Genomic DNA, 27,418 nt, shown 5'->3' on the forward strand with positions numbered 1-27,418 from the left:
GTAGGAGTGGAGAAGGGGATTATGGATTTATCAGGGCAGGGGTGGTTGAGTCTTAAAGGTCTAACTTTTAGAAGTTAGTCATCTTGTAGGGTGGGAAGGGACAGAGGGGCCAAACAGAGGGAGATAGATAGCTTGTGCAAAGCATGGAAGCAAGAGAAAACACGTGCACACCAGAGAAGTCTATTTAAGTCACCCTAATTAAGGACCTTAGAAAAAATAAGATGAAACCAGAGAGGAGACAAACTATAAGAGACTCTTAATTCTCAGAAACAGACAGTTGTTGGAGGGGTGGAGGTGAGGGGGTAGGGTAACCGGGGGATAGGCATTAAGGAGGGTGTGTGATGTAATGAGCACTGAGTGTTCTATGCAACTGATGAATCACTAAATTCTACCTCTGAAACTAACAGTACACTCTACACTAATTATATTGAATTTACATTAAAATAATTTTTTTAAAAAAAGGACCTTAGAATTTTGCTGGGGAGAAGAAATATGAAACAACCCTATGTTCATCAAACTAACATGTCACGTAGATAGTGGAAAGAATTTTAAGGAAAGGAAAGAGCTTGGGGTAGTCAATGAAAGATTGATGCCAGAGGTGACATAGGAATTAGTCCTTGAAGATGGGACAGTTTTTTTGAAAGGAGGGAGTGAATTCATGATTGAGGAAAAACATGAAGAAAGCCATGAAACAAGAGTGCATATGCCATTGCCAGGAAGTGGGGGATTTGAGCCTGAGACCCTTCAGTAAACCTGGTTCCTTTGAAGGACAGCATAGCCAGTGGAACAGTGGGCAGAGGAAGACTCTTGCCTTCTCTACTCCAGACCCTCAGGCTCTCCGGAATCAGTCCCCTTCTGCAGATAAGGGTCAGTGTTACCAAAAGTCAGAAGAAAAAGTAACCAAGATCCTCCCCAACCCCCAAGAACAAAGTTCATCTGGTTTTAGAATCTCTTCCCTCCTGCAACCAGATTCTCGCTTTCCAGGCTCACAGTGTCTATAAGAGTATGGGAAGATAAAAAATAAAAATAAAAATAAAAAAAAGAGTATGGGAAGATGAAGGACACAGGGATGTCCTCACTGTCCTTGCCTGGTGGGGGATGGTTCCATTTCCTCTAAATATGTTCTTGTGTACACCATCTACATGTGCTGGTATGCTGTGTTTACTCGCTAATTGTTCCACTGTTTCACATTTAGCATGGCTTTTTCTCAGCCTCTCCAATCTTTTTGTTATGGTCTTAATGTATGTCAAGGCCAATCCCTGGAGATTTATAGCAAGTGACACAGGGTGGACCCATGCGAGGGAAAAGGGAATCATGCAAACTCACACGTAGTAGAAAGTTGCATGAGTCAAAGGGCAGTCAAAGAGTCAGTCAGACACCAGAAGAAGTCTGTAGAATGAAACAGGCAGGGCTCCAGAATCCAAACATGCAGTTGGGCAATATAAACTTAGGAATTTAGACCAAGCACGGGGAACTGAGGATTCCATCAAGATGGTCAGGAGGTGTGTCAGAACATGGGTGAAGGACACAGGTTTACAAAGGAGATGTGTAAACGTAGGTGAAAATCTCGTGGTCAGCATGCTCTTATTTACTTCCTGTTAGATTTACATCCTGCAGATGAACACCTGGACCCTACAGGTAGAAGTGGTAAGGTTGCCTCCTTGGCCAGAGTGGGAAGTAGGGGATGGACCATGAGAGCAAACCCTGAGGAGTATCAACCTTCCCTACGAGGAGAAGCGAATTGAGTCTTGAGTTATTTATACACAAAGCCTGAACAATGGATGTGCTTAATCCCTAAAGAATCAAAGAGGTTAGTGTTATTGGCAGAGAGTCTTTTAGAAAAATGTACAATGACATTATTAGGCAAATGTTTCATACATTTGTCAAAAAAAAAAGTCAAAACATTAGGTCATGGATCTTAACGTTAGCCAGAGCGTATTAACATGAGAGATCCTTTGCTTCTCAAGTTAAATCAATGTTACTCCAGCACAAAGACTTATGAAATGTGATTATGTTTATATTGCAAAGGATGTTCTAATATCGAAACCAATTCAGGCTTTTTTTTTTTTTTTTTTTTTTTTTTGGTTTAGCCAGAATATATAACGATCATTTTCTTTTAGATTCAGTCCTGAAGTAATATCTATATTTAGGCTAAAAAGGTGCTTTTCTCTATGAAATAACCACCACTTTATATTTTTACACAGATTGGGTAAACACATAAGTAATTAGGTAATCGGAACAGAGCTGCAACATAGCCTAGCACAGTACTGCCCTGAAAGAGCATTTGAAATTAGAATTTAAACAGTAAAGGAAATTACAGCATAAAATTACACATTTTTAAATACAGGAGTCTTAGGATTTTGCTTAATTTAAATATTCCCTTCATAATAGTGTGAGCATTAAAATGTGGAGACCAAAGAAATAGTGTTTTTTACATTTACTTCTGGGTGAAATTTTAAGTTACTATTTAGCATCTACTAAACTTTGAAAGTATTAGATGTGATGACTTCTATTCCAAATTTTCCATTTATGTAAAGCAAACTTCCTAGTTTTTGCTCTTTCTGTAAAGAACATATTGGCCAATAGAAAAAAAGTTTTAGTTTCTTTCAACAAGATCCCTCAACTCTGACAGAGACACTTTTTTTTTTCTAATGCTTTGTGTCTTATAGTTGAGAATTTTTATTTTTCATGTAAATTATATAAATTTCATGTAAATTATATAAATTTAAATTTTCATGTAAATTATATAATGAGGTTGGTCTTAGGGAGTACTTGTGACAGAGAGGTGAAAAGAGGCATTGTGTGATCACTGGTTTCCTTTGTGAGTTTACAGAACCTCTTGAGTTCTGCAATTAGTGGAGTAACAGTATTTTTTAACATTTTAGTTTCTTCTCTGAAACCAATCTGTGGCTAGTTTTTTTTTTTTTTTTTAAGTGTAAATGATACAGAGATGAATATGTTATGGAGAACCAGTCTTTATCACTCAATTTATTACCTTGCTTCTAAAGTTGGGATTAAAAAAATTGATAATTTGGTGGGTCAATCACAGTAAGATTTCAAAAAACTTTCCTTCGAATCACTGAAAGACTTGTCATGTGTAAATATAAAGTTCTGTTGCTTTTTATGGACTTTTTGTGATCTTGAGATACCATGGTCTTGAAATACTCTCCCTGAAGTATAACTGATACCCGTGGGCTGCAACATCTCCTGGCACATTGTGGTTACTGGGGTCTTGACCATGACCCTGACTCCAGGGAGCGCCATACGTGGAAGCCCGTGGAGTATGCAGGCAGATGCTGGGATGGCTATATATCTGTTCTCCTCCTGAGGGCCTAAATAGGCACTTTAAGGTCGCAGTAAGGATCTGATGTTGCCAGCTTTCATGGAGTAACAGACTTTTATTTATTTATTTATTTTTTTAAGAGAGAGAGAGTGAGAGCAAGCAGGGGGAGGGACAGAGAGAGGAGGAGAGAATCCCATGCAGACTCCCCACCGAACATGGAACCCAGCTCAGGGCTCCATCCCATGCATGACCCTGAGATCATGACCTGGGCTGAAACTAAGAGTTGGGCACTTAACCAGCTGAGCCACCCAGGCACCCCTGAGTCTCAGACTTTTTTTTACTTGTGCCCTGTCGCTTCACATAGAATGACTGCAAGGACATACTGGGTGCCACCCAGGAACAGGACACCCCAGCATTGAGGGCTCCCCGCTGCTGTTGTCAGGAAGGACTGCAGGCTAACAGGAGGACAGTATAAATGAGCTCCTCCCTTCTCCCCATTACCTGTACTCACCTAGGAAAGGGAGAAGGCTGACCCATAGCCAGAGTTTCTAGTGGACCTAGTCCATTTCCCAGGATTCTCTCTCAGAAACTTAGGACTGTTTTCATGGTGTGTATCTGTTGATCACAATTCTCATTTGTGGCCCAACTCAGAGGTGAGAAGGGCTTAAGTTTCCTTGTGAGATTTTTTTAAAGCTGTTTATCATAGGCGATTTTTCTCTTAGGTTCATTCAAAAGGACCACGTGGAAAAATGAAAGGGAAAATATCCACTTCTTGGTAAACATTTTAGAATGAGGCAAGTGATAGCGCGGCTCAGGAGAACAGCACGACCATTCTGCTGGAAACATAGAATGGCTAATATCTGATACCCTTGAACTTGGATTTCATCTATGATGTCATGGCCTCCCCTTGTTTTATGTCCAAGAACCCAGACTTTGTGGGACAAAAGGCCTTCTGTGTCAGAGTTATTTCCTGTCGAGTGTGGTTTGGTGCAGACACAGAAATATTTGAGAAAACCTGCATCCTCGGGAACCCTGATGGACGTGGTACCAAGGGTCGGGCAGGCAGCTGGGTTCGTCATGGGCTCCACTGACATTTCACTCTGAGGGTCTTATTATATAGCACTTCCCTGCTTGTGAGATGTTGCATGGTCATTCACCATGGTAGTTAGCGCAGTGGAATGCTCACCCCATTGAGGGCTGTGCCAAGAGCCCACAGCTGCTAGGGTTCAGTTTTGTAGGGAAGAGGGAGAGGAAGTTCCCATCCCTTGCCCTGGTTTTATACAGGGACCCACAATGCACAGGACAGAGCTGCGTCCTGGACACTCTCTTCCCTGGTCGTAGCCCTCCCGAAGGTCAGCCTACTCGATCTCGAGGGTCCCCGCGCTGCCCTTTGCACGGATGCCATCAGAGGATACCATATAAGTTTCTTTCCTGAAGATCCACTAGAACAGGGGGACCATAGCCAACCATGCTGAATGGATGGAAAATCTGAAACAGAGTTTATTTGTAGTTATTTATATCCATCTTATTCCCGAGGTACTTAAATTTAAGGACAGAGATTAAAAGACTTAAGAATAACCCCAAGGCAGAGCTGGAATGAACTTCTGAGGCCTTGTTTTGAAAGGAAATGCTTCCTCCTGGTAACCTAAGGAAAGCACACAAGAGAAGAGGAATTCACCTCCATAAAATAGTTTCAGGCAGAGCACAGTCCCCATTCTTGGTGGTTCTAGATAGCTAGGACCAAGAGGCGTCTTTAATGACCTTGCAGGCCAATGTACTTACTTCCTCACCACCCGAGTGGTAAGAAATATGTCCTTTTATTTTATTAGTTGTATTTGTGGACCTTTTTCATCTTTCTTCAGTCCAGACACCATCTGGAGTGTTCTGGTCATGTAAGTGGACCGGTGTCTGCAGATTGCCCTCTCTGGTCAGCAGGGATGTATGGGTGCCTGTGTCCATGGACTGATGTCTCCAGAAAGTGACACCTACCCACAGAGGAGACGCGCTGCCTCTGGGGCTGGGCGATCTCTTTAAGGACTCTCTCCTCTTCCTCAGTCGGATCTTCCTTACTCCTTACTTTCCTCTCTCTCTGCACAGGGTCGGGCTTTCCGGCTTCTTCCCACTCACCCTCTCTCCCCAAGACTTACTGATTCCTCCCCAACAGGCTGACCACCTGGTAGTTGGATACAGTGACCTGAACCTCTCTTCCCCAGAAAGCCCTGTCCCCGTCCCTGAGAATAGACATGAACGGTGGGGACACACCAGGAGTCCTCTTATGACCCCGAAGAATAAGAGTAACTTTGCAGTGCCAGGCGCTCAGCCTTCCTCCCTAATCACACCCAGCCAACAGTTGTTTTAATCGCCACCGAATATACAAAGTACGTAATCGTAAATTGTATAGACCTATTTTAAAAGGTCTCCAAGGAACACATTGGCACAGTGTCCTGTGGTCACCTGTTAACAGATTAATTTCCAGGGATCCTCACTTCAGGGGGTGTGTCTTGGAGTTCTGGGTCTCAAGCGGGCAGGTTTCTTTTTAGTGTGCAAGGGCAGTAAGTGGCCCTCTGGGGGCAGGGAAGAAGGCCAAGGAACATGGCTTGGTGGGACATCTGGGGTCTTTCCCTTTAGGTCCCATCCCTGGGGGATGGGTGGTGACCATCCTCATCTTTCTGCCTGTGCCTGAGGTGTCCACAGGTCTCCTTAGGTTGTCATCCTGGCCCTTCAGGGTTTAGACCAAGCCCCGTCCTGTGACACCTCTTTGCCTTCCGGGTAGTTCAGGCCTTCCAACAAGCTTGGGCTGCACATTCTCTGCCTTTCTGGGCTTCCTCTGATCTTTCTGGAATGTGCTTACCCTGTTCTCTGGATGGTAGTCTTGGAAAGTCTGGCAAGGTTTGTGTTAATCTTCAGCATGTAAACACAGCGTGCAGAAATACCAGCTGAAGTCCACCCACCTGCAGTCTTCCGTCTGGACACTCACCTGCTTGCCTTTCAAGCCTTCCAAGAATGCAGAGCTCCCAGGGCTGTCAGCCCATCTAAGGAGAGAGTAAGAACCCACAGAGCGTCCAGGCTTGGTGCTGGCTGCAGGCCGCAGTGGCAGGGTCTACCCAGGCCCCTTGGGATGAGGCGGGGAGGCCATCCAGAAAGTCCCAGTGCAACTGGAAGGGGAGCCATGTGAGCCCGCTGGCCTGCCCGCCCTCGGTGCCCAAGACGGTATGCGAGCTGTGGCCTTACAAGGTCATAAGAAACCCGCGGCTGCGAGTTAGGGGAGGAGGGCGGGGAGGCTGGGACTGCAATCCCCAAGCAGAATATCCATCACAATGGGAGGAAAGCAGGGGCAGAGGAGCCTGGCAGGCCCCTCTGGAGCTCTTCAGCACAGTATTTAAGGATCCCTAAGGAGGCCAGCAGCTACACAGACCCCAGTCTTCGAACGGACTCCCCCCTGCCCAGGCCCCCACCCCGGGGAAGTGCCGAGAACTGGCACTGAGCTCCCACGGGGGTGGGGTGAGGGGGGCTTTTCCAAGTGCCTGCCTTCCAGCTGGGCTCCCAGCGGTGCTGGGTGCTGCAGTCCGGTCCCCTTGCAGCTGTGACCTCCAGGCTGCCCAGAGGCCACACTGCAGGGCTGGGAGCCTGGCCGCGTGGGCTCCGAGTGCAAGGAAGGGTGAGGAGTCTACGCTCTGCCCGCTTCCCGGCTGACACCGAGTCAACTTAGGGCACCCCACCCACATCTGTGTATTGTAATTCTCTGATTTATTTTTACTCGAACACGATCTAGCAGTCGGTCCTGTGTTTCCTACACATCATCCTTCTCCGTATTATCCCTCTGTGGTTCTCTGGGGTGGGGACAGTGGTCGCTCTGACTTCCTTGGTACTTGTGCAGTGTTCTGCATTCCACACACCTCTCTCTCTCCCTCCACCCCTCCTCCCCCCGTCATTTATTCATTGAACTCGCTTGTCTTTACTGCTTTCCAGAATGCCCTTCCAAGGCTTTCAAGTTCTCCGGTTCCATTACCCTCCTATCCCTGCTTCCTTGTGAAGTCTTCTCCTATTGCCGCAGGCCCCCCCTCCAAGTTTTCCTTCTCTCTCAAATCCCTATGGTGTTTATTGTTTATACCTTTAGTCTAACAATTTGTAAACTGTTAATGCATGCATTCATTCACTGAACCCCTGTCTCCGCGCCCCGTGTGTCGGGGACTCCCCTGTGCACAGGGCCATGTGAAGATAAGTGGAAGCTGCCTGCCAAGAGCTTACGGTATAGTAAGGGACAAAGGTAAAAAGCAAATCATCAGGACTGGGGAAGTGTGCACTTCCTGACACACACATTTTGAGGGCAGTGCTAACTAGCCTAAAGGAGAGGGGACAAGCTCTCTCTGGAGGAGGTGGGAAATGTTTCAGGTGGAGGATATAGCTGATAAGCTGGGTTTTGAAGAGTGAGTAGGAGCTCGGCAGGTGACAAATGGGTGTCCAGCAGAGGAAGAGAACCTTCCAGGTCAACAGGATCGCCGCTGTGACCGTAAGGAGGCCTGAGACACCAGGACTTGCAGCTACCTGTGACATTTCATATATTAAACACCTATTCGTGTCTTGTATAATTGTAACAATTTTTTTTCCAGCGAGGTGACAAAGCTCTGCTGACATTTATCCAAGTCCCTTTACGTCTCAGCCCCTTAATTTTAACCCCGGGATTGTTCCCGGTGTACAGTTTCCAAGCCAGGAGACGCGAGGACTAACGGGATCAGCTGTGATTGGTTTTGCTTCTGTGTTGTTTTAGACCAAGGATGCCCTGTTCACGATTCTCCACGACCTGCGACCCCAGGATCACTTCAGTATCATCGGATTTTCCAACCGCATCAAAGTGTGGAAGGACCATTTGGTGTCAGTTACTCCCGACAACGTGAGAGATGGCAAAATCTATATTCACCACATGTCGCCCACTGGAGGTAAACACCAGTCCTTGTTGTCATGTTGCCTTTGAGGCGATCATAAGTGAGTTGCTAATTTTCTGCCAAGAGAAGAGGATTTGAAGCTGAAGCTGATTGCAGGAAAGGAGATAAAGGTGAGTGCTTTCCCAGAAGCTCGTTTCCCTGAGCACCACGTCTGGAACGTCTCATCTTCCAGGCCCAAACTGAGATGGTCAGGTAAGGTAGGGGGGAAATACTTGATAGGTTTTGGAACCTTTCCTGGTTTATCTCACGGATCCGAACAATGGAGCTGTTTTTGTCAGTCGCTCTTGGGTGAGGGATCCAAGCCAATGAGAAGGTTTGGTGTTTTGTGTGCTTGAACGTTAGCATTTTAGGAGGTCGCAGTTGGGACCACAGTGCTGAACCATTCATTGTATTGGCAGAGCCGTGCCAGCGAGCAGAGCATGAATCCTGGGTGCCCTGGGACATGATGTGCACGGAAAGTGTGATGGGCTCTGAGTCTTTGTGCACTTGCCTTGGGTGTGGTGCCCAGGGGAGAGTGTGAAGGATGGAAAGGTCATACGAGGTTCTAGGGAGAGGAGAGAATCGGGACATACGTCACCCAGCTGTGCTAGAGGCAGGCTCCTTCAGCTCAGGACATGTGGGGCTTACTCTCACTGCCATCTCTGTCTCCAGTTCAGTGGACCCATGACAGGTGTTGGAGCATTTATGGAAACTCCTCAAGACTCTCTCTGCCCTTTCTAAAGGGCCTTTACAGGGATGTCATCTCCTGGGTTTAGTGTCTCAGTTGGTTCTCATTTGGTTATTGGGGAACATAGAAAACACCCAGGTCAGTTTTCTTCCGACTTCTCATCTTTCACCTAGGTATTATTTTCTCTCCACGATGAAGCTCTGATCTCTAAGATGAACTTTGTTTAGAACTCAATCTTGTTTGGCTGGAACTCTGACTAGCCGTGGGATTTCCTACCTGTCTGTACAACAGTGTGGTCTAGGGACTGATTTATGGTTGATGAGAGAGAAAAAAGATTGGATTTAATGATTTGGGAGGAAGTCAACAGGACAGTCAAGTCCTGGAGGGAGGAAAGTGTTCTTCATCTTCAAAGGGCCCTGGTTCCCAGCACAGGACCTGATGTGTATAGCTCGTGCTCCATGAGTGTTTGTTAAGTTGAATGCATTTCAGCGGCACTACTCACTCTTAGAATGGTGTGTGTGTGTGTGTGCGTGTGCGTGTGTGTGTGTGTGTGTGTGTTGGCATTGGGTGTAGGGATAGAGCTTTAGGAAACGGCTGGTGTGTATTATGTTCTTTTGGAATCCACACCTTAGAGACCTTATTAGTCTCCTTTATTTTTTTTCTCAGCATTTCATCACCCCAACCTCTACAGGTGAGCAGAAAGTTGGTCTGTTCCTCTCAGAGAAGCGGATGGGCAGGGCTGGGAGCGTAGGTTCCAAAGCCAGACTGTGTCTGAAGCCGGCCCTGTCACCTACGAGCCATTTACTGTGTCTGGACCTGAGTTTACCCATTTCCAATGTGGACAGTAATGGGGTTGTGATGAGGATAAAATCAGTTAAAATATTTGAAGTGCCTAGAACGGTGGCTGGCACATGGGAAGTCCTCTTGCAGTGTCAGATGTGGTCATTTCACCCAAGCAGCCCCTCCCTCTGGTGCTCTTGGGTCCTCTGATGACCTGGGTGGGCTCTCAGTGGGATGGCTGGGTCAGCTCCCTGTGGAGAGCCCCTCCCTATTCTTAAGAGAGCAGGACATTTCTGCCCAGGGTTCACATAGGTTTGATTTAATGCCCTGCTGTGCCTTGGTGCCTGGGACTAGGAAAGCTAAGTCTGTCCCTTTGCTTGGGCTCTCTTTGGCCTTAAAGTAGAATGAAAGATTTGACACCATTGCCAAGTTCTAGATTAAAGGGAGGATAAACACCTGCCTTTTTGTCCAGGCTCATCCATCCAGAGGTTAGGTGAAACGGGCTGGGTGCTCAGAAAGCTAAGATAACAAGCCCAAAGAAATGTTAAGTACTGTTTGAGCTATAACTTTCCCTTATCTTCAGATTCTGTGTGCATCTCAGAATTATTGATATGTTTGCAGACCTAGACATCTTTTTTTTTAGCCAGAAATTCTGGAGAATGTGAAGCAATTGGGAGAAATGATTTGGTTCACTCAAACATGGTGCATTTTGTGGGTGGACAAACCTCACTCAGGACAGGGTGATGGCTTGTGGTGATGGGTCTACAGCTTTATAAACGTACTAAAAGTAATTGTAATTGTGTACGTAAAGTGACACAATTTTATGTAAATTTTGTTTGTAAATTTTATCTCAGTAAAGCCATTAAGGAAAAGAAGAACCCACTGGAGGCAGGGAAAGGAAGCAGGTATTTACTCTCAATTTTACTAGGTGAAAGAACAGCAACAGTGTCCCCAAATGAAATTCTTAGGTAATCTGAAAGCTCATGTTGGCCGGCAGTGTCCACCTCAACCCGCCACCCACCCATCTCTCTGCCTACCAAGCAGATGCCGGTGTAACGATGGCCACAGACACTGTCCAACTTTAGCCAGAGCTGTTGGTGACAAGCCCAACAGCTCTAAGGGAGAAATGAGAGGGCTGACAGGTGTAAAACTCAAAGCCTTTGCTTTGTGGCGGTTCTGACAAGTAGAGAAAACAGAGGCCTTCCAGGGTTGACCCCACCTCCTCATTCAGTGCCCTTTCTTTCCCTCTGGGATTTGCTCTCCCTCCAAATTCCTGGGTCCAACTCCCTCCCGCCCCCGCCCTTTGCAAAGCTAGTCCCCGAAGAGGAGTAGGAACTTTTGACACTAAGGTATTGAAGACTTCTCAGTCAGATACGTTCAGAAGTGGGATATGGCAGGATAATTCAGTGCCATTCCCAGTCATTTAGCAAACGCTTGCCGGGGGTCCAGATAGGCTGGCATCACCCCGTATGTGCAGGTGACTTCTCTCCCCATGCACATCCTCCTGCTACTGCTCTGACGGTTGTGGGTGCACCAGAGCCATGACCATGCACCCCAGTGAGGGAGGCGGCACAGATGCTTGAGTTGGCGTGTTTGGTGTCCCCCAGGCACAGACATCAACGGGGCCCTGCAGAGGGCCATCAAGCTGCTCAATGACTATGTGGCCCACAATGACATCGAAGACCGAAGTGTGTCCCTCATCGTCTTTCTGACCGATGGGAAACCCACCGTCGGGGAGACCCACACCCTCAAGATTCTCAACAACACCAAGGAGGCTGCCCGTGGCCAAGTCTGCATCTTCACCATCGGCATCGGGGATGACGTGGACTTCAAGCTGCTGGAGAAGCTGTCGCTGGAGAACTGCGGTCTCACACGGCGGGTCCTGGAAGAAGAGGATGCAGGTTCACAGCTCATCGGGTCCGTATGTCTGTCTTCTCCAGACAGTGGAACTTGGGCTCTTGGGAGAGGGCAGAGGGTTGTGTGGTCATAAGTCATCACACTGGGAGACGTCCCAAGGAATTTTTAACCCAGGTCAATCCGGATTCAGATTCTAGGCTCTGCTCTGTGACTTGAGGCATGATTGAGACTATGCTTGCTCAGTTTCCTCATCTGTAAAATGAGGATTATGGTTGGTTGACAGAACTGAGTGAGCAAACCAGTGTAAAGTCTCAGCGGGATGGCTAACACACCTACTGTGTGTTAGGTCTTCAGTTAGCTGCTGAGATTTTAATTGTCTTCTTGATACTTCTGGTAAACTTGCTAGTGCACCAGTGCACTGACGCAATGTCTAAGGTGTTTGCCTCAATTCCACCTGAGGCATATGTAGAGGTTAGTGCTGTCTCCTTCCTGTGTACTGGTTGCAACTGGCCACTGATTCTCTTTTCTGAGGTGGGGAAGAAGCTAGATCTTAGCTTTTCTAACTCTGTTTGGAGCCTTCCCACAGCTGTCATGTTGCCAAACATGGGGTGGGCTTTGCTGTTGATTTGAAGAAGTGCTGACACTTAGTGCCGCATTATGTGCTTGGACCTTCTTTACAGTATATATAGTATATACTTAAAAGGAAAAGTGAGGTTTGGGTGGATTCACAGCTGTTTAATAGCCATATTCAAGAGGATATTCATGAATGAAAGATCGAATTGGAGGTCTCTAAGGTGGGCAGTAAAGATGGTCCTTGGGATAAGGCTAGCCACCGTTCTCCTCCTTCCCCCAGTGTTCTGGTCAAAGATTTAAATAAAAAGACAGATTTGCTTCTCACATTTTCAAAATTATTCAAAACTATATTCAAAGAGGGAGAATCTAGTGCATTGTGTAATAAGATTCAATAACGGGCTCAGAAGCAAAAGCAATTACATTGAAACAAACCAACTGCCCTGTTGTATTACCAAAACCATCATCAATTACCCAACATTTATCACAAACTTGCCATGCGCCGGACTTTCCTACATCTCTTGTCTCAGGGGATCCTCACAGAAAGCCTAGAAGCGAGTGTAGTGGGGTCCAAGAGAAGCTTCCATGCAGATGATCCTCTCCTGTAATATCTGGACACACTAGACTCTGTTCCATGAAGTAACTCAGAGATTCCTGTTCCTCTTCTTTGGTTGCTCTACACCCCTCAGGCGTTGTCTTTAACTGCAAGGTTGAAATTAGGTGACTATCACTTCTATAGAATATACTCTAGCCCCAAAGAGGGGGGAAAGAAAAGAAAACCAGAGTAAGAAAGCCATTTTATTTCAAGCAAGCATTGCAGAAGCAGTCTGTATCACTTGTACTCATATTCTGGTGGTGAGACCATGGCCATATTTGGCCAGAGTGGAGGCTAAAAAATGTAGTTGGTAGCTGGCTGGATAGAACTCAGTTAGGAAAGAAAGGAAAGTGGGTTTGAGGGGACCCCTCATAGTCTACCAAAGCAGTTACTCCAGCATTCCAACTTTATAGAAGAAGACACCGAAGTTCAGAGAGGTCATGTCACGTGGCCCAAGACACCCAGCAAGGAAGTGGCTGAGCTGACCTCCACAGCCTGGGCTGTCTAGATCGTTGGAAGGGGGTTTAGATTACCCCCTTATGCAGCAAAAAGCAACATTGTGAGAACCAGGAGAAAAGCCAATGCAAACCAGTGAGGCATTACACACGAGCTTATTGTTAGACCAAGATGAGATTTCTCGAGGATAACGGGCTGCTCAAAGTGTATCTGGAATATGTGATTGGTTCTAAAAATTGTGTTTTAAGAGCCCTTTTGAGAAGCATAGGTGTGCACAAAGGAAAGTTACCAAGAGGCCGCTCAGCTCAGGGTGCCCGAAATCGTATCATATGAAGAATAGTTACGGATTGAGGACAGGAGTGGGGGGATCAACGAGGTGACACAAAGAGGACATTTCAAGGCGCACATGGCAGTGTCTGTCAGACATTTAAATGCCTGTGGTTTTGAAGCATTTGAATGTTGAAGGTGGATTAGACACCTTCGTGGGGTGTTGCTCCAGAAGCAGAGCAGAGATCCGTGGGTGGGAACTGCCCTGTGACCTACCCCAGGGGACGCCTCCTCCCTGTCAGAGCAGTGGAAAGGAGGCGGGAAGCCTGTGGGATGGCGAGTTCTCTGCCACAGGGAGGTGTTCAAGCTACCGCTGCCCGGCCTCCTGGCCCCTGCGCTCCGCTGGGTGGTGTTGGACTTGCGGGCCACTGAGACCCGCGGTCCTCTGGCAGGTGGGGCCTGGGTGGCCTGCAGCCCCAGCTCGCCCTGACTGTCTCCCCGCGTCCCTCCTGACGATGCAGGTTCTACGATGAGATCAGGACCCCTCTCCTCTCGGACATCCGGGTGGATTACCCGCGGGCCGCGGTGGAGCAGACCACCAGGACCCTGTTCCCCAACTATTTCAACGGCTCGGAGATCGTCATCGCGGGGAAGCTGGCGGACAGCAGTGCGGAGCAGCTGCACGTGGAAGTCACGGCTAGCAACAGCAAGAAATTTGTCATCCTCAAGACGGACGTGCCCGTGGGTCCCCGGGAGGTGGGGAATGGCGTGGCAGGAAGCGCCGGGCCCGAGGGCGGTGGCGCGGGGGGCCCCAAGCACGTGGAACGGCTGTGGGGCTACCTGACGGTGCGTGAGCTGCTGAGCTCCTGGCTGCACGGCGGCGACGGGCCGGAGAAGGAGCGCGCGCGGCAGAAGGCGCAGGCCCTGGCCGTGGCCTACCGCTTCCTCACCCCGCTCACGGCCATGCACCTGCAGAGGTCGGCCCTGCGGCTGGACCAGCCCGGGGATGCGCTGGGCACGGCTGCCGCCGCCGGCCCGGAGGCCCTGGTGCAGAGCCTGCGGGGCGCCAGCCCGCAGCCAGGTGAGCAGCCTCCGGGGCGGCAGGTGCACTGCCGGGGCCCCCTGCTGTCCCTCCCCGGCTCAGATCATGCTGTGCCCGGTCTTCAGCGGCCGTCGTACACTCCGGGGTCTGCAAAGAGTGGATCTGTAGAGAAATGAGGCATTAGTCCCGGAAATGCTGTCCCATAAAGTCCATCTGCTGATCAATCAGCAACATTGGGTGCGGCCCACGGACGAGGCCGTATTGGAGGCACCAGGGTTGAACAGAGGGGTGAACACAGATGCGTTCCCAAGTGCCCTCCTCCATCTGTGAGCCTCCAGAGCCGGGCCCGCTTACCCCCGGGCGTGCACGTTCACCAGCCATGGGCACCTGGGGCTCAGCCCTGCGAGTGGAGACACACAGCCCCTGGGGGGTGGGACCCCACTCGCTCCGCGGCACACTCGCTTTGTGGAATGTCAGAACACTTTCCCCTGCGATGCCTTTTTTTTTTTAAAAACATTTTATTTATTTATTCATGAGAGACACACAGAGAGAGGCAGAGAGACACAGGCAGAGAGAGAAGCAGGCTCCATGCAGGGAGCCCGATGTGGGACTCGATCCCGAGGCCCCAGGGTCACGACCTGAGCCGACGGCAAATGCTCAACCCCTGAGCCCCGCAGACGTGCCTAATGCTTGCTTTTTATTGTCTTGAGAACGTATGTGAGGGAGGACGCTCTGGATCCTCGAGAGAATTCATCCTTTGCGTGCTTATCACTCAGAATCTACACAGAAACTGTCGTTACCAGTCTCAGGCCGTCTCGTTGGGGGAAATCAGCAGCGACAGGCACAGGAAAAGGAGAGGGGAAAGTAGTTCTGCCAAAGCACAGCCGTATAATCTCAGTAATAACGGTTTGTGGAAAAGAGGGTGCTTCATATGTGCAACAAGTTTACTGAATTCCGGCCAAGTTCACATCTCCTAAGGGGAGGGAATTGACATGAACCCAGGGCCTGCAAACACTGTCTCATTTATTCCTCAGGTCCTAAACCCTGAGCAGCACCTGGGTGTGGTAGGGAGAGCGGAACGGGAGGACCCAGCCCCCGCTGTTTCTGCGGTGTGGCACGTGGCAGGTGTCTGAACCTCTCTGGGCTTCTGTTCCCTGGTCTATGAAATGTAGATCCTAAGCATCCCCCTGAAGGGCCATTGCAAGGATTAGACGCGTCAAGTCTTCGGTACATAGCAAGCACTCCACAAATACTAGATCCCTCTGCTGCGAGGGATGTAGGAGTAGCCATTTATTGAAGGATTCAGATGATAACTCTATCTGGATTATTACTTTTATTTTTACATTTTTATATTTTTTAAATTGAAAAAAAAAACAACAATGCACAATTCACCATCTTAACCGTTTCGAAGTATACAGTTCAGTAGTGTGACACATATTCACAGGTCTCCAGGACTGTTTTCAACTTGCAAACCTGAGCCTCTGTATCCATTGGACAGCTGTACTCCCAGCCCATAACTATTCGTTAGTAGGATAGAATGTTTTCTATTATTATTATTATTATTATTATTATTATTATTATTATTAGCTTTGCTTTCTCTTATGATGTATGCAGAAATCTTAGGAAGAATATGACCTAATGTATAAAGGAATAAAATAACCCAGTGTTCACGTGGTACGCCTTCACTTGTGTGTTGGGAGGCCCAGCTCCTTGGTTAAAACAGGTGATGTTGGGCAGCCCGGGTGGCTCAGCGGTTTAGCGCCGCCTTTGGCCCAGGGTGTGATCCTGGAGACCCGGGATCGAGTCTCGCGTCGGGCTCCCTGCATGGAGCCTGCTTCTCCCTCTGCCTGTGTCTCTGCCTCTCTCTGTGTGTCTCTCATGAATAAAATAAAATAAAACAAAAAAAAAAATAAAACCAAAGAGGTGATGTTTTTAAATGACCACAGGTGCATTCGAGAGCTGTGTTTCACTCACCCCGGACCTCTTGTCTGTGCCTCTGCCCTCATCCCCCTTAATGAATAATAATGGTGGCTCTCTTCCTTCCTTCTAGGACCTGCTCTCAAGAAACCGTACAGCCCAAGAATTAAGGTCTCCAGAACGTCAGGTAAGGAAAAGCCTGTGGTTGTGTGTCCCTTGAGGGCTGAGATGTTTACCAGGTGGATCACCAGGAGTTCCCCGAAGCCAGTAAAACGCCAGCCCCTAGAGCACGACACGGGACCCACGGTTGTTCAGCAAAAGGCAGCAGCGAGAGGCAGTTCTAAGAACAGGGGGAGGGATCCGTCCTGCAAACACCGAGGCGAGGCTGTGGCCCCAGGGAGCCCGGCAGCCCTGACTGGGGAGGGGGGGGAGGGGGCACATGCAGAGCAGAGGCACCTTTCCATCATTACTGAGCTTAAAAGTCACTTGTTTCAAGAGATGCGAAGGGGACGTGCGTCCCGCTGCCCGTGTTACGGATATCTGTGATGTGCAGAGTCTATTATTATTGTTGTTATTTTAATCTTTGGCTTTAGAAGGGAAAGACCAATAAAAATAGCATAAAATTTCCTTCGGCCAGCTTCCTGGGATTATGAGGAACATCCAGGCAGACTAACAACACAAAGGCAGAGTTTTAGTCCTCAAAGGTCCTGCAAAGAACACACGTCATCTTCTGTGGGTATCACTGCCTTGTTGCTGATATGCTCGACGGGCCAGATCGCAGAGCCAGGAACGTTCTAGAAGTTAGCCATGCGGAGAGGATGCTCACGGTCTCCGATGCGAAGAGGACAACTCTTTTGCGCACGCACATGCTTTGTGGAATGCGAGGAGACTCTCCCCATGGATGCGGCATGGAATAATGACTTTCAGACCCGTCCTCTCCTTTTTGAAACAAGCGGCATCTTTCCGTGTAAAAGGATTTGGAGGATTTGAGTAGAAATGATGTGGTGTGAGCTCAAGAATCTCTCAAAGAACTGTCACATAATTTTTTTTTAAAGATTTTATTTATTTGAGAGAGAGAGAGAGCAAGCGAGCAGGGGGGAAGGGCAAGGGGAAGGAGAGCTGGACTCGGGGCTCCATCCCAGGACCCGGGATCATGACCTGAGGCGAAGGCAGACGCTTAACCCACTGAGCCAACCAGGCTCCCGAATTGTCACATAATGTTCGTACCTGGAGAGTGCCAAAAATACGGACTAGGATTTTACCTCTGATGGGTGTCTTTTTTTTTCTTTCTCATCTACAAAAGACCACCTTGTATTTCTTCGTGTGTCGTAGGGTGCCCGAGGCACTTCACAGTGACTTCAGCCAGATTCTTTCATGGGCCTTTCTGAGTCGTGACTGACGGAGACAGAAAGTTTTTTTGTTTTGTTTTGGTTTTTAGCAGTTACACCGAGGACATTAATTTGCTCGCGACTTGAAAAGACTGACCGTATGCAGACTGCGTGCACGAGCATATGCGCGTGATGCGCAGAGGCATCCAGAAACACGCTGCATTTGGCATAAAAGTTAGAAAGGAACTAACTCTCCAGTGAGGGAAGAGAATTGATGTAGACGGTCGGGAATTATTTTGTCTGCACGGCCGGAGGCAAGGCCCTTCGTGTCTGTTGTCCAGAGGCAAAAATGAGGAGAATGTGCAAGGAACAGAGACTGGCCACACTCTGTGGTCTTATCTGTGGACAAACCCATGAGAGTGTTTAGGTCCACGTGCCCCAGAGGAGGGGTTTGCAGGGTCATCGCTGACCAGTCTTTTCCAGCACCCAGTGACTCTGTGGCCTTCGTGCTCACCCCCCACCCCCATTGGGCTCGGTCACTGTCATGTAGGGACTGTGGAGCCTGGCCACTGTGCATCTAGTGCTGTGGTGCTCCGGTCACTGGAGATGGAGGGTTTGCATCCACAGCTCTTCCCTCGGGGGGTCAAAGGAGAAAGGAAATGATTTTCTTTGACCTGAGTGGGGTGGAAGGAGCATCCTGTTGTATTCAGGGGACCCGAGTTCACACCCCTCACACGCTGACCCTGTACCCCAGGTGTGTCCCTTTGCCCCCCCAGTCCCCTTCCTCGTTTTGACGTCGAGGATCAGTGACAGGCGAGCCAATCATGCGTGAGCAAGTGGGAGGGAGTATTCACACATGGAAGGCGCCCAGTAAATGTCTCTCTTGCTCTCTCCTGGTTTTTCCTGGTCGGGCAGTGGATGGAGATCCCCATTTTGTCGTGGATTTCCCCCTGAGCAAGCTCACCGTCTGCTTCAACATTGATGGGCAGCCGGGCGACATCCTAAGGCTCGTCTCTGACCACGCGGACTCTGGTAAGTTCCACGCTCCCTGCGACCTCTGGGCAAGGGCGAGGTAGGTGTGAGGGCCCCCTCTGTTCTTGGGACGGATGTCCATGTACAGAAGGGGCCACATGACAGACACTCCCCGAGGATCGTGGGGGCTTAATTAAAGGAAGCCGACTGCGTGCGGGGCTAGAGTCAGGAGGACGACGGCTGGAAGCCCTGCTCTGGCTTAACTCATTGAGCCTTGGGCACACGTCTCCCCTGGAACCTGGGGACAGGGGTACTCGCTCTGCCACTCTCACTGGCTGTTGTGAAGACCGGATGAAATAGCGGATGTGAAGTGGTTCTGTGAACGCCCAGGGGCTGCATAGATTCACGATCGATTATTGTCGGCACGTCTTTCCATTCCAAAACTGTGATGGCAGGAAGGCTGGAGCCCTCAAGCCGTCTCTCCCAGCTCCTCCGTGACGTGAGGCTAAGCCTCCAGCTCTGTGTGCATCGAATGCAGAGGTGAAAAGGGCTCCGATCTCCTGCAGGCTGTAGAGGGGCTGGGTATAAGAGGTCTCGAGTCACCCGCAGGGAACAGTGCCTGAGGGATGGCTCTGTGGCGTTTCTGGAAGGCTAGGTGATACCTGTGGTGTAATCACCTAATACGTGATCCCGGGGCTCCTTTCCCACCTTGTTCCCTTGCAAGGCTTCCGAGCCTTCGGGCTAAGTCTCCGCGCATCCTAACTCAGGCTCAGCAGCGAGATGGGGGCCTGACCGTACCCCTCCCTGCAGGTGCCCACCTTCCTAGGGGCCTGTTCCTGGCACTTCTGTGATCAGCATTGGTGTCTGTGAAGAAACGGCCAGAGATGCCTGGAGCCTCCAGGCTGCAGTAGCTGGCCTCTGCTCGTGCTCGGATTTCTCCTTCCCCCTTTCCCCCTGCCCCAGGGAAGGCAAGTCCACATCTTCGTTCCCCTGCTCCAACATAGGGACGATGTCACGCACACCTGCACGCATGCACACAGCCATTCAGTAGGACAGAGGGGCACCTACCTGTGAGTCAGACTTCATGGTGCTGGAGACACAGAAGTAAGGACCAGAGGAGGAAGGAAAATCTATGAGATGCCTTTAGCCTGACGGTGGGATGGTGCGCTAACCACTGCCCTCGTCCCCTTGGTGGGATGGTGCGCTAACCACTGCCCTCGTCCCCTCTGCCTTCCAGGCGTGACCGTGAATGGAGAGCTGATCGGGGCCCCGGCTCCCCCAGGCGGCCACAAGAAGCAGCGCACATACTTCCGCACCATCACCATCCTCGTCAATAAGCCCGAGAGGTCTTACCTGGAGATCACGCCCAACAGAGTCATCTTGGACGGTGGGGACAGGCTGGTCCTCCCCTGCAACCAGAGTGCGGTGGCGGGGAGTCGGGGGCTGGAGGTGTCCTGTGTCCGCCAATGCCAACGTCACCGTTACCATCCAGAACACCATCGCCTTCGTCATCCTCATTCACCTGTACAAAAAGCCAGCCCCCTACCAGCGAAACCACCTGGGCTTCTACATCTCCAACAGCAAAGGCCTCTCTGGCAACTGCCACGGGCTGTTAGGTAGGCAGCTGCTCTCACGCCGGTGCGGGGTGTAGAGCTCCGTTTCCCAAAGCGAGGCTGATACCAGCCCATGTGTTTAGCTTAATTGAGAAATGCGGTGGTGGAGTGACAGGTCTTGCCCCCCAACCCCACGCCCCCTGCCCCAGTGACTTTCTGGAACAGCCATATCAGTGAATTCTCACTGGCCTTCTGGGAAAGTGAGCAAAGACTTTCTGAGTCCTCCTCTCAAGGCCTGGCTCCTGACTCAGTGAGAAGAAGCGAATACAGGGCAGTGCACGGCCCAGCACCAGGCCTGAGTCCCCGCCCGGCTCCGGGCCGCAGGCGGTCCCCTCCTGCGGGCCACGTGTAGGCCCTGTGGGCCCCCTGCCCATGGTGAAGGGTGAGCTGCCGCCAGGGCCCAGTTTAGAAAGCAGGATTTCCTGGCGCTGGAGCTGGCTGTGTTTCTGTCCGGCTTCGCTGCCAAGCATGAGCCGCCTCTCCCACACGCAGGCCGGTCTTGCTGTGGCCTCGGCGGTGCCCTCACTTGACCTGCAGAATTCCGGGGATGCGGATCGGAAACAGGCCAAACCGACTGCCATTCCCACCGAGCGCACCGTCGAGGAGGGGACCGGGAGCCCCGGGGAGGGGAGAGACTCAGCCTTCCTCCCTGAGTGTCCGTCCCGTCCCCGTCTCCCAGTTCCCGAGGACGCCGTGGATAGCTGTCTATCCTCATCGTTAGGCAGCTGTCCAGTGTCCGCAGCTGGACGGCTTCCAGAGAGGAGGCCACCGCGAGCCCAGCCTCGCACTCCCCGAATCTGCGTCCTCCCAATGCGGGTCTGATGCCGGGGAGTCCAGCCCAGGACGGCGGGCGGGGTCGCGGCCCCTGAGGCCCGTGTGCTGGCTGGTCACCCGTGGCCTACACCGAAATCGGCTCTTGCAGCCCAGGGTGCCCTGCCCCCGACTTAGAGCCGGTGCCTTTCTGTGTCCTGCCAGGTCAGTTCCTGAACCAGGAGGCCAGACTCACGGAGGAGCCTGCCGGGCTCGGCAAGGACCCCCAGGCCGGCGAGCAGCCCGAGACTGTCCTGAAGGTGAAAGGACACCGGGTCCCGGTGGTCTGGAAACAACGGAAAATCTACAACGGGGAGGAGCAGGTTGACTGCTGGTTCGCCAGGAACAACGCGGCCGAGCTGATAGACGGGGCGTACAAGGATTACCTGGCAGCCCATCCCTTCGACTCCGAGACTTCGTTTGGCCTGGGACTGTCCAGGGCACTCTGACGCCAACAGCTGTGACTTCAGCGTGCGGACAGGGATGTGGTCTTCGGGGACCCCCCGGTGCGGTTCCTGTCGCTTGCAGGTGCCTGGCATCCCGGCTGTTTGCTGCCACCTGCGACCTACCCCTGGCGGCGGGCAGGCCGGATGTCCACTGGAGCAAAGGGCAGGGTCGGCCCGGGAGGGAGCTTGTTGTTTCCTGCCACTGCCCCATCCTGCCTCCCCCCTCCCTCTGGACCATAAAGCCGGTAGCCCCCAGGGGCAAAAGTCATACTTAAAAGCAAGAGGTCTGCGTCTCTGTCCCCATAGCCTGTCCAAAGGGACGTTGCCACAAAGCTGCTTCTCTCCGTGCAAACGGCCAAGTCTGGGCGCTCTGCTTTGCACCTCACACTGATGCTTAGGACTTCCGTCCTCTCAGAGCCACCGTGTTCTCCAGATGTGTGGTCAGCCTCTGCCTCGGGGGGACCTCTCATGGGGCCTAGGCCATGGGTCAGGCAAATAGCTCGTAGATTTGATCATTGTAAGCAATTAAGTCTTTTCTTAGGAGAGGATTTTATTTTTTTTCTTTTCTTTCTTTCTTTTTTTTTTTTTTTTCCCTGCTGTGGTATCTTGCCCTGGAAAGTGAATTTTCATTAAAAACAAATTGGCTGAAAATAGAAAATCTGCATCCCAGATGCTGACGTCTAGTGGGCTTTGTAAACCACTCAACGGTGCCGATAGGGTGCTCTCCTGTTTATTCCGGTAAGCTAATAAAAGGACTACCCCATGTGGCTGTTTTTTACAGGCCCGTCTTGGTTGGAGCGTTGGCCCACCTTGGACTTGGCGCTCTTCTCCCATTGTCAGAATTCTGGCCTTCTTTGCTCCAGGTCCTGGCTCGCAGGTTCTCGGCAGAAGGCGTGCTTACACAGCTGAGGAGCTTTCCCGTGTCTCAGGCCGAGCCAGGAAATCAGCCCAAGAACGGGTCCCAGAACCTGGTCCCAGAACCTGGACAAGCAATCTGATCCCACGAGGCAAAGGTTAAAATCAGTGGCGGGGGCTTCAGAGTCAGGGAGCACCACCCTTCTCATGGCGGGATTCCCCTCCACCCCACAGCCCATCACGCTATCCCGGGGAAGCGAGGCTGAGGGTGGCATCAGGGGCCCCCCACCCTGCCTCCTCGCCAGTTCTTGCCTTTGCTCTGTTTGGTCTTCTTGGGGCCACCTGGGGTTCAGCAAAGCCTGGTCCTCCCTGGGTGCAGAGCGTGGCCAGGACGCAGGTGGACACAGGTGCCACTCAAGCCACATGGCAGAGAAAAGGAAGATTTGGGTTGGAGAAATGGAATATTTTAACATGAGGCTGAACTAAATAAAAGCTTTTGTGCTGGCTTCACAAGAGGTTTCTCCCAGTCGGGAGTGACTCCAGAGCGAGCTTTCAGGAGACATGGAACCATACTTAGCACTTGGAGGGAAATCAGAGTCAAGAAAATTGTTTATCGTATTTACCCTCCCATGGGGCACATTCGAGCAGCAAAATGACATCCACATGTTCCTGTCGGACCAGGCGGCTTCAGGAGGTTGTTAGTGCAGCGGGGGTGGGGGAAGTGTCGGGTTCTGTCTCGGAGACGCGGTGTCCCTCTGGTGCACCCACCAGGCCCGGCCCCGCCAGCTCTGGGTTTTCTGACTCCCATCTTCCCAGACTCAGCTGCCTGTTTTCAGGCCAGCGGTGTGAAGACACCAGCCCAGACTGCTGACAGAAGCGTCCATAGCTCAGAGCTCAGAGGAAGAGGAGATGTGTGCACCAGGGGTACCGGCTGGGCCACTGTCAGGCTCCCCCAGGTCCTCCCTGTTACGTAACTTCGGCCCCCGCTGGGCAGATGTCCCGCCAACCTAGGGACTCGGCCCACCCTGTCAGTGTTGAGGCAGTGATCGACCGTCCAGGTCCAGGTCTCGGGGCTGCAGGGGGAGTGGCACCCAGCCACAAGCAACACTTGATCTCAGGGTCGTGAGTTCAAGCCCCACATTGGGTGTAGACATTACTCAAAAAAAAAAAAAAAAAAAAAGAAAGAAAGAAAGAAAGAAAGAAAGAAAGAAAGAAAGAAAGAATAAAGAAAGACTGGAGGGAAGGCTGTTATTGCACATTACCAGTTACTGCTGCTTTCTAAGAGCAGAGAAGAATATTCCAGAGAGGTATCCCTCACTTTCTTACACTGAAAAAAAAATGGTTTTTGGGTATCAAGGTTGAGCTTTTCTGTTAATCTTTTTACTTTAGGCAAATCCCACTTTTCTTTTTTCCCCTCTTTATACTGAGTCTTTCTTTCTTTTTTTTTTTTTAAGATTTTATTTATTCATTCATGAGAGACACAGAGAGGCAGAGACACAGGCAGAGGGAGAAGCAGGCTCCATGCAGGGAGCCTGACGTGGGACTCGATCCCGGATCTCCAGGATCACACCCTGGGCCGAAGGTGGCTCTAAACCGCTGAGCCACCCGGGCTGCCCTGTACTGTGTCTTTCTATTGCAAAAGTTATTTACCATTAATTGGTTTATTTTAGCCTGAGACTGTGGTATCTCTAAAAAACTCCACAGCCGTGTTATACTTAGGACTTTGTAATTTAATTGGAAAACATAGTATTTTTGTTGGTGATGTGTGTTGTGGATAGCAAGCCTTATAAAAAGTAAATGTAGGGGCGTCCAGGTGGCCTCTGCATCTGACTCTTGGTTTCGGCCCAGATTGAGATCTTAGGATGGTAGGATGGAGCCCCTTGTCCGGCTCCCTGCTCCACGAAGAGTCTGCTTGACGATTCTCTCCCTCTGCTCCTCCCTCCCCATGCTGTCTCTCTAAAAAAAAAAAACAGTTAAAAAAATAACCACTTAAAAGTAAATGAGGAAAGAAGGAATTGCCTTCTCTGGTGGGGAAACTGAGGCAGAGTACAGTTGAGTGGTTTTTCCCACGTTATGTGAAAGACCTAGAACAAGGCCAGGCTGAACCTCCAGAATTAATTTTGCTGGCTTTGCCTTGGTTTCACCACGTGGGCCCCCACTGTCTCCCTTAAGCACCTATACATGGAGGCGAGGTGCCAAGTGAGCGGTTGAAGGAGATTGACCACCGTGTTGCAGTCAGAGGAGATAACTCTCAGCGTTCTCACCACAGCCAGTGTTGGCACATTCAAAAAGTTGACTGAGTGGGGTCTTAGCAGGTACCCTCCTGGGTCCTTATCCCCTCCCTCATCTGAAAAAAAGAGAAACATCTGCATGCGTGTCCTCTCTAATTTATTTTCCCAAATAAAATGGACAAGATGTTCCTTATCCCCCCATACTTGGTGCTTTATCTTCTCCATTCTGACTTTTCAATGATTTACTACTTCTGACCAGACAGAGTGGGATTGGGGAGCATAAACCGGGGTGACACTGCATCATGGCCTGGGGCTGCAGGGCCCTGGGAGCTGGAAAGGACACCTCCTTGATCCTGCCAGGCCTGACAGTCAGTCTTCGATTGAATCATGTATCCTCCCAGGTGGATGAGGGACAAGATTCTTTTCTTTAAATTTACCTCTTGGCTAAATGGAATGGAATGGAATGAATGTTGGTGTCCTCCCAAAATTTATAGGCTGCAGCCTAAATCCTCAGTGTGATGGTATTAGGAGGTGAGGCCTTTGGATGGTGATGAGGTCATGGGGGGCTGATGGGATTTTGCTCTTATAGGAGGAAGAGGAGGAGGAGGGGTTGAGAGGAGGATGAGCAGTAGGGATGATCTTTCTGCTCTCCGCTGTGCGAGGGCAGCAAGAAATCAGCTGTCTGTGAGCCAGGAAGAGGGCCCTCACCAGGCACCGAATCTGTGGGCACTCCGATCCTCGATGTCTAGCCTCCAGAGTTATGAGAAAGAAACGCTCGTTAAGTCACTTGGTCTATGGCATTCTTGGAATAGCAGCCTGCACTAAGACACTGAATCCAAAGTATGAATGCTAGCTCCTTGGTTAAGCTAATATCCAAAATGTGTCCAGTGCTGTTATTAAATCAGAAGGACTCTTGGAGCCATGAGAAAAGGATCCAGCTAAAATAAACAGCAATTAAAGTAACATCACTAAGAAAAGACTTAGAAATGTAACTTTAAATATTTATTTTAGTCAGTTTAGTAAGTAGGGTATGAGACAGTTCACATTCAAGAGACTTTTTTTTTTTCTTAAACAGGGAGAATGTTGTCCAAAGACAAACAGCATCTAGGGACATTTCTGTGTTGAGGGCAAATGGAGTGAGGGCTGTAGAGAATAAAACTTGGTGATTCTAACTGTACTGCTTGCTTATAGAGATTTCTGATACATTGAAAACCCACGTAAACGGGGTAGCAAGTGACATCGGAAGAAAAATAAAACACAAGCTATTCTACAGAACAGCAGATGCACAGCAGACATTCCTAGACTTGTTTATGTAACTGCCAAACCCATGGAGAAGCACCTTAAAGCCCTCAGTCCCTTAACTTCTGGGACACTGACATCCCAGAGCTTATGCCTCCTCATCGGGTCCCTCATTTGCATACACCAACCACCACTGTCTTGCTGCTGCTTCTTCCACTTGCATGTGGGGCACTTTCCCTCATCAAACAGACTTTCTAGCTCATGGTGTAGCACTGCCCTTCCAGTGCTGAGTGGTTCTGTAGGAGCTTCGAGCTCAACTACATTCCCATTGAGTGATGTTGTTATTTTATTATTATTAATTATTATTATTATTAAAGATTTTATTTATTTATTTGCATGCATGGTTGAGAGCAAGAGAGAAGAGAGTAGGTGAGGAACAGAGAGAGAAGCAGGCTCCCCACTGAGCAGGGAACCCAATGCAGGGCTCCATCTCGGGACCCTGGGATCGTGACCTGAACCAAAGGCAGACGCTCCACTAACTGAGCCACTCAGGCGCCCCAAATTCTGAACAGAGTGATCCTGGGTTAGAACCGGCACAGACACAGAATGTGAGCGATGGCCCTGGAAGGGTGCATGGAAGAGGAAACCAGCAGACGCCCGACAACAAGGGCGTCAAGTTGGCCTCTCTGGGCTCTGGCTCCTCCATCTGTAGCACGAAGGGGCTCTACGAGCCCGGTGTGGTCTTTATCTTCCGCCGGCAGAAGAAGATCCTTCCTGAGCCCCCAAGAAACAATTGCAAAATGATTCATATGATGAGTCCCGTGGGTTTTGAGATCCAGTGATCCAGACCCAGGGATTCAGAGGAAAACAAAACACATGCCTCCTGGCAGGTGACATTTAGAGCTGGAGGTAGAACGGATGCAAAGATGGAAACAGAGCGCCAGAAACACAGCAGGTGAACTTGGCGGTGGGCGGCGCGCTACCCACTTTCCTCCTGATCAGGGGGTGGGTTCGGTCCCCAGCCCCACACTCCTGGCTGCAGAGGACGCCTAGGGAAAGTCACCGCTCCACGGGGTCCATCCCGCCCTCGGGGATCCTGCTGCCGTTGAGCAGACTTAGGTCCCCTCTGTGCCCCCAACACGCCCTGGCCTCAGCAGCGCCTCTGTTCTCTGGCCCTTGGGACCGCCTCACCCCACAGCTTCCCCGCCGTCTGCCTGCTGTTTGGCTGAGAATGCTGCGGAAGGAGCTCCTATCAAAGGGGCTCTGTCCTCTTCACACCCCTTCCTCCTTTCTCACTTCCCCTGGGCAGGTGCTTCAGTGATTTTCTCTCTTCTTTAGAATCTCCAGACTTGTCTCCCACCAGGTTCTGCTGTCTGGATTCCAACGATCACTCTGGAAGTCTTCTCTAGTCTGAAACAGTTGTGCCCACTGGGCTTCCATCTTCTCTCTTTTGTGTCGGTGTCAGACTCCTACAGTGGTTGGTATTCAAAACCGCGTTTATTCTTTTATTTTTATTTTATTTTATTTTTTTACCTCTTAGGAGCTTA

General features: G+C 50.2%; 1 protein-coding gene and 1 long non-coding RNA gene across 2 annotated transcripts in view; one reads left to right on the top strand and one right to left on the bottom strand.

Moving 5' to 3' along the window:
* ITIH5 (inter-alpha-trypsin inhibitor heavy chain 5) overlaps nucleotides 1-22,309 on the top strand; it is a 74,968-nt gene extending 52,659 nt beyond the window's left edge. Inside the window, 8 exon segments of the mRNA XM_025445099.3 lie at nucleotides 8,052-8,220; nucleotides 11,281-11,590; nucleotides 13,940-14,499; nucleotides 16,511-16,564; nucleotides 18,621-18,737; nucleotides 19,915-20,132; nucleotides 20,134-20,293; nucleotides 21,266-22,309. Of these exon segments, the coding sequence (XP_025300884.3) occupies nucleotides 8,052-8,220; nucleotides 11,281-11,590; nucleotides 13,940-14,499; nucleotides 16,511-16,564; nucleotides 18,621-18,737; nucleotides 19,915-20,132; nucleotides 20,134-20,293; nucleotides 21,266-21,549 (1,872 nt within the window). The 3' untranslated portion in view covers nucleotides 21,550-22,309.
* Nucleotides 4,764-6,702, bottom strand: LOC118354107 (uncharacterized). Its single transcript, XR_004814077.2, has 2 exons — nucleotides 6,261-6,702; nucleotides 4,764-4,928 (listed from the first exon to the last, which is right to left on the bottom strand). It is a non-coding gene; the product is annotated as an uncharacterized LOC118354107 (long non-coding RNA).
* Nucleotides 22,310-27,418: the final 5,109 nt, after the last annotated feature.

Source organism: Canis lupus, chromosome 2, assembly GCF_003254725.2.
Source record: "Canis lupus dingo isolate Sandy chromosome 2, ASM325472v2, whole genome shotgun sequence".
Classification (NCBI taxonomy): Eukaryota; Metazoa; Chordata; class Mammalia; order Carnivora; family Canidae; genus Canis; species Canis lupus.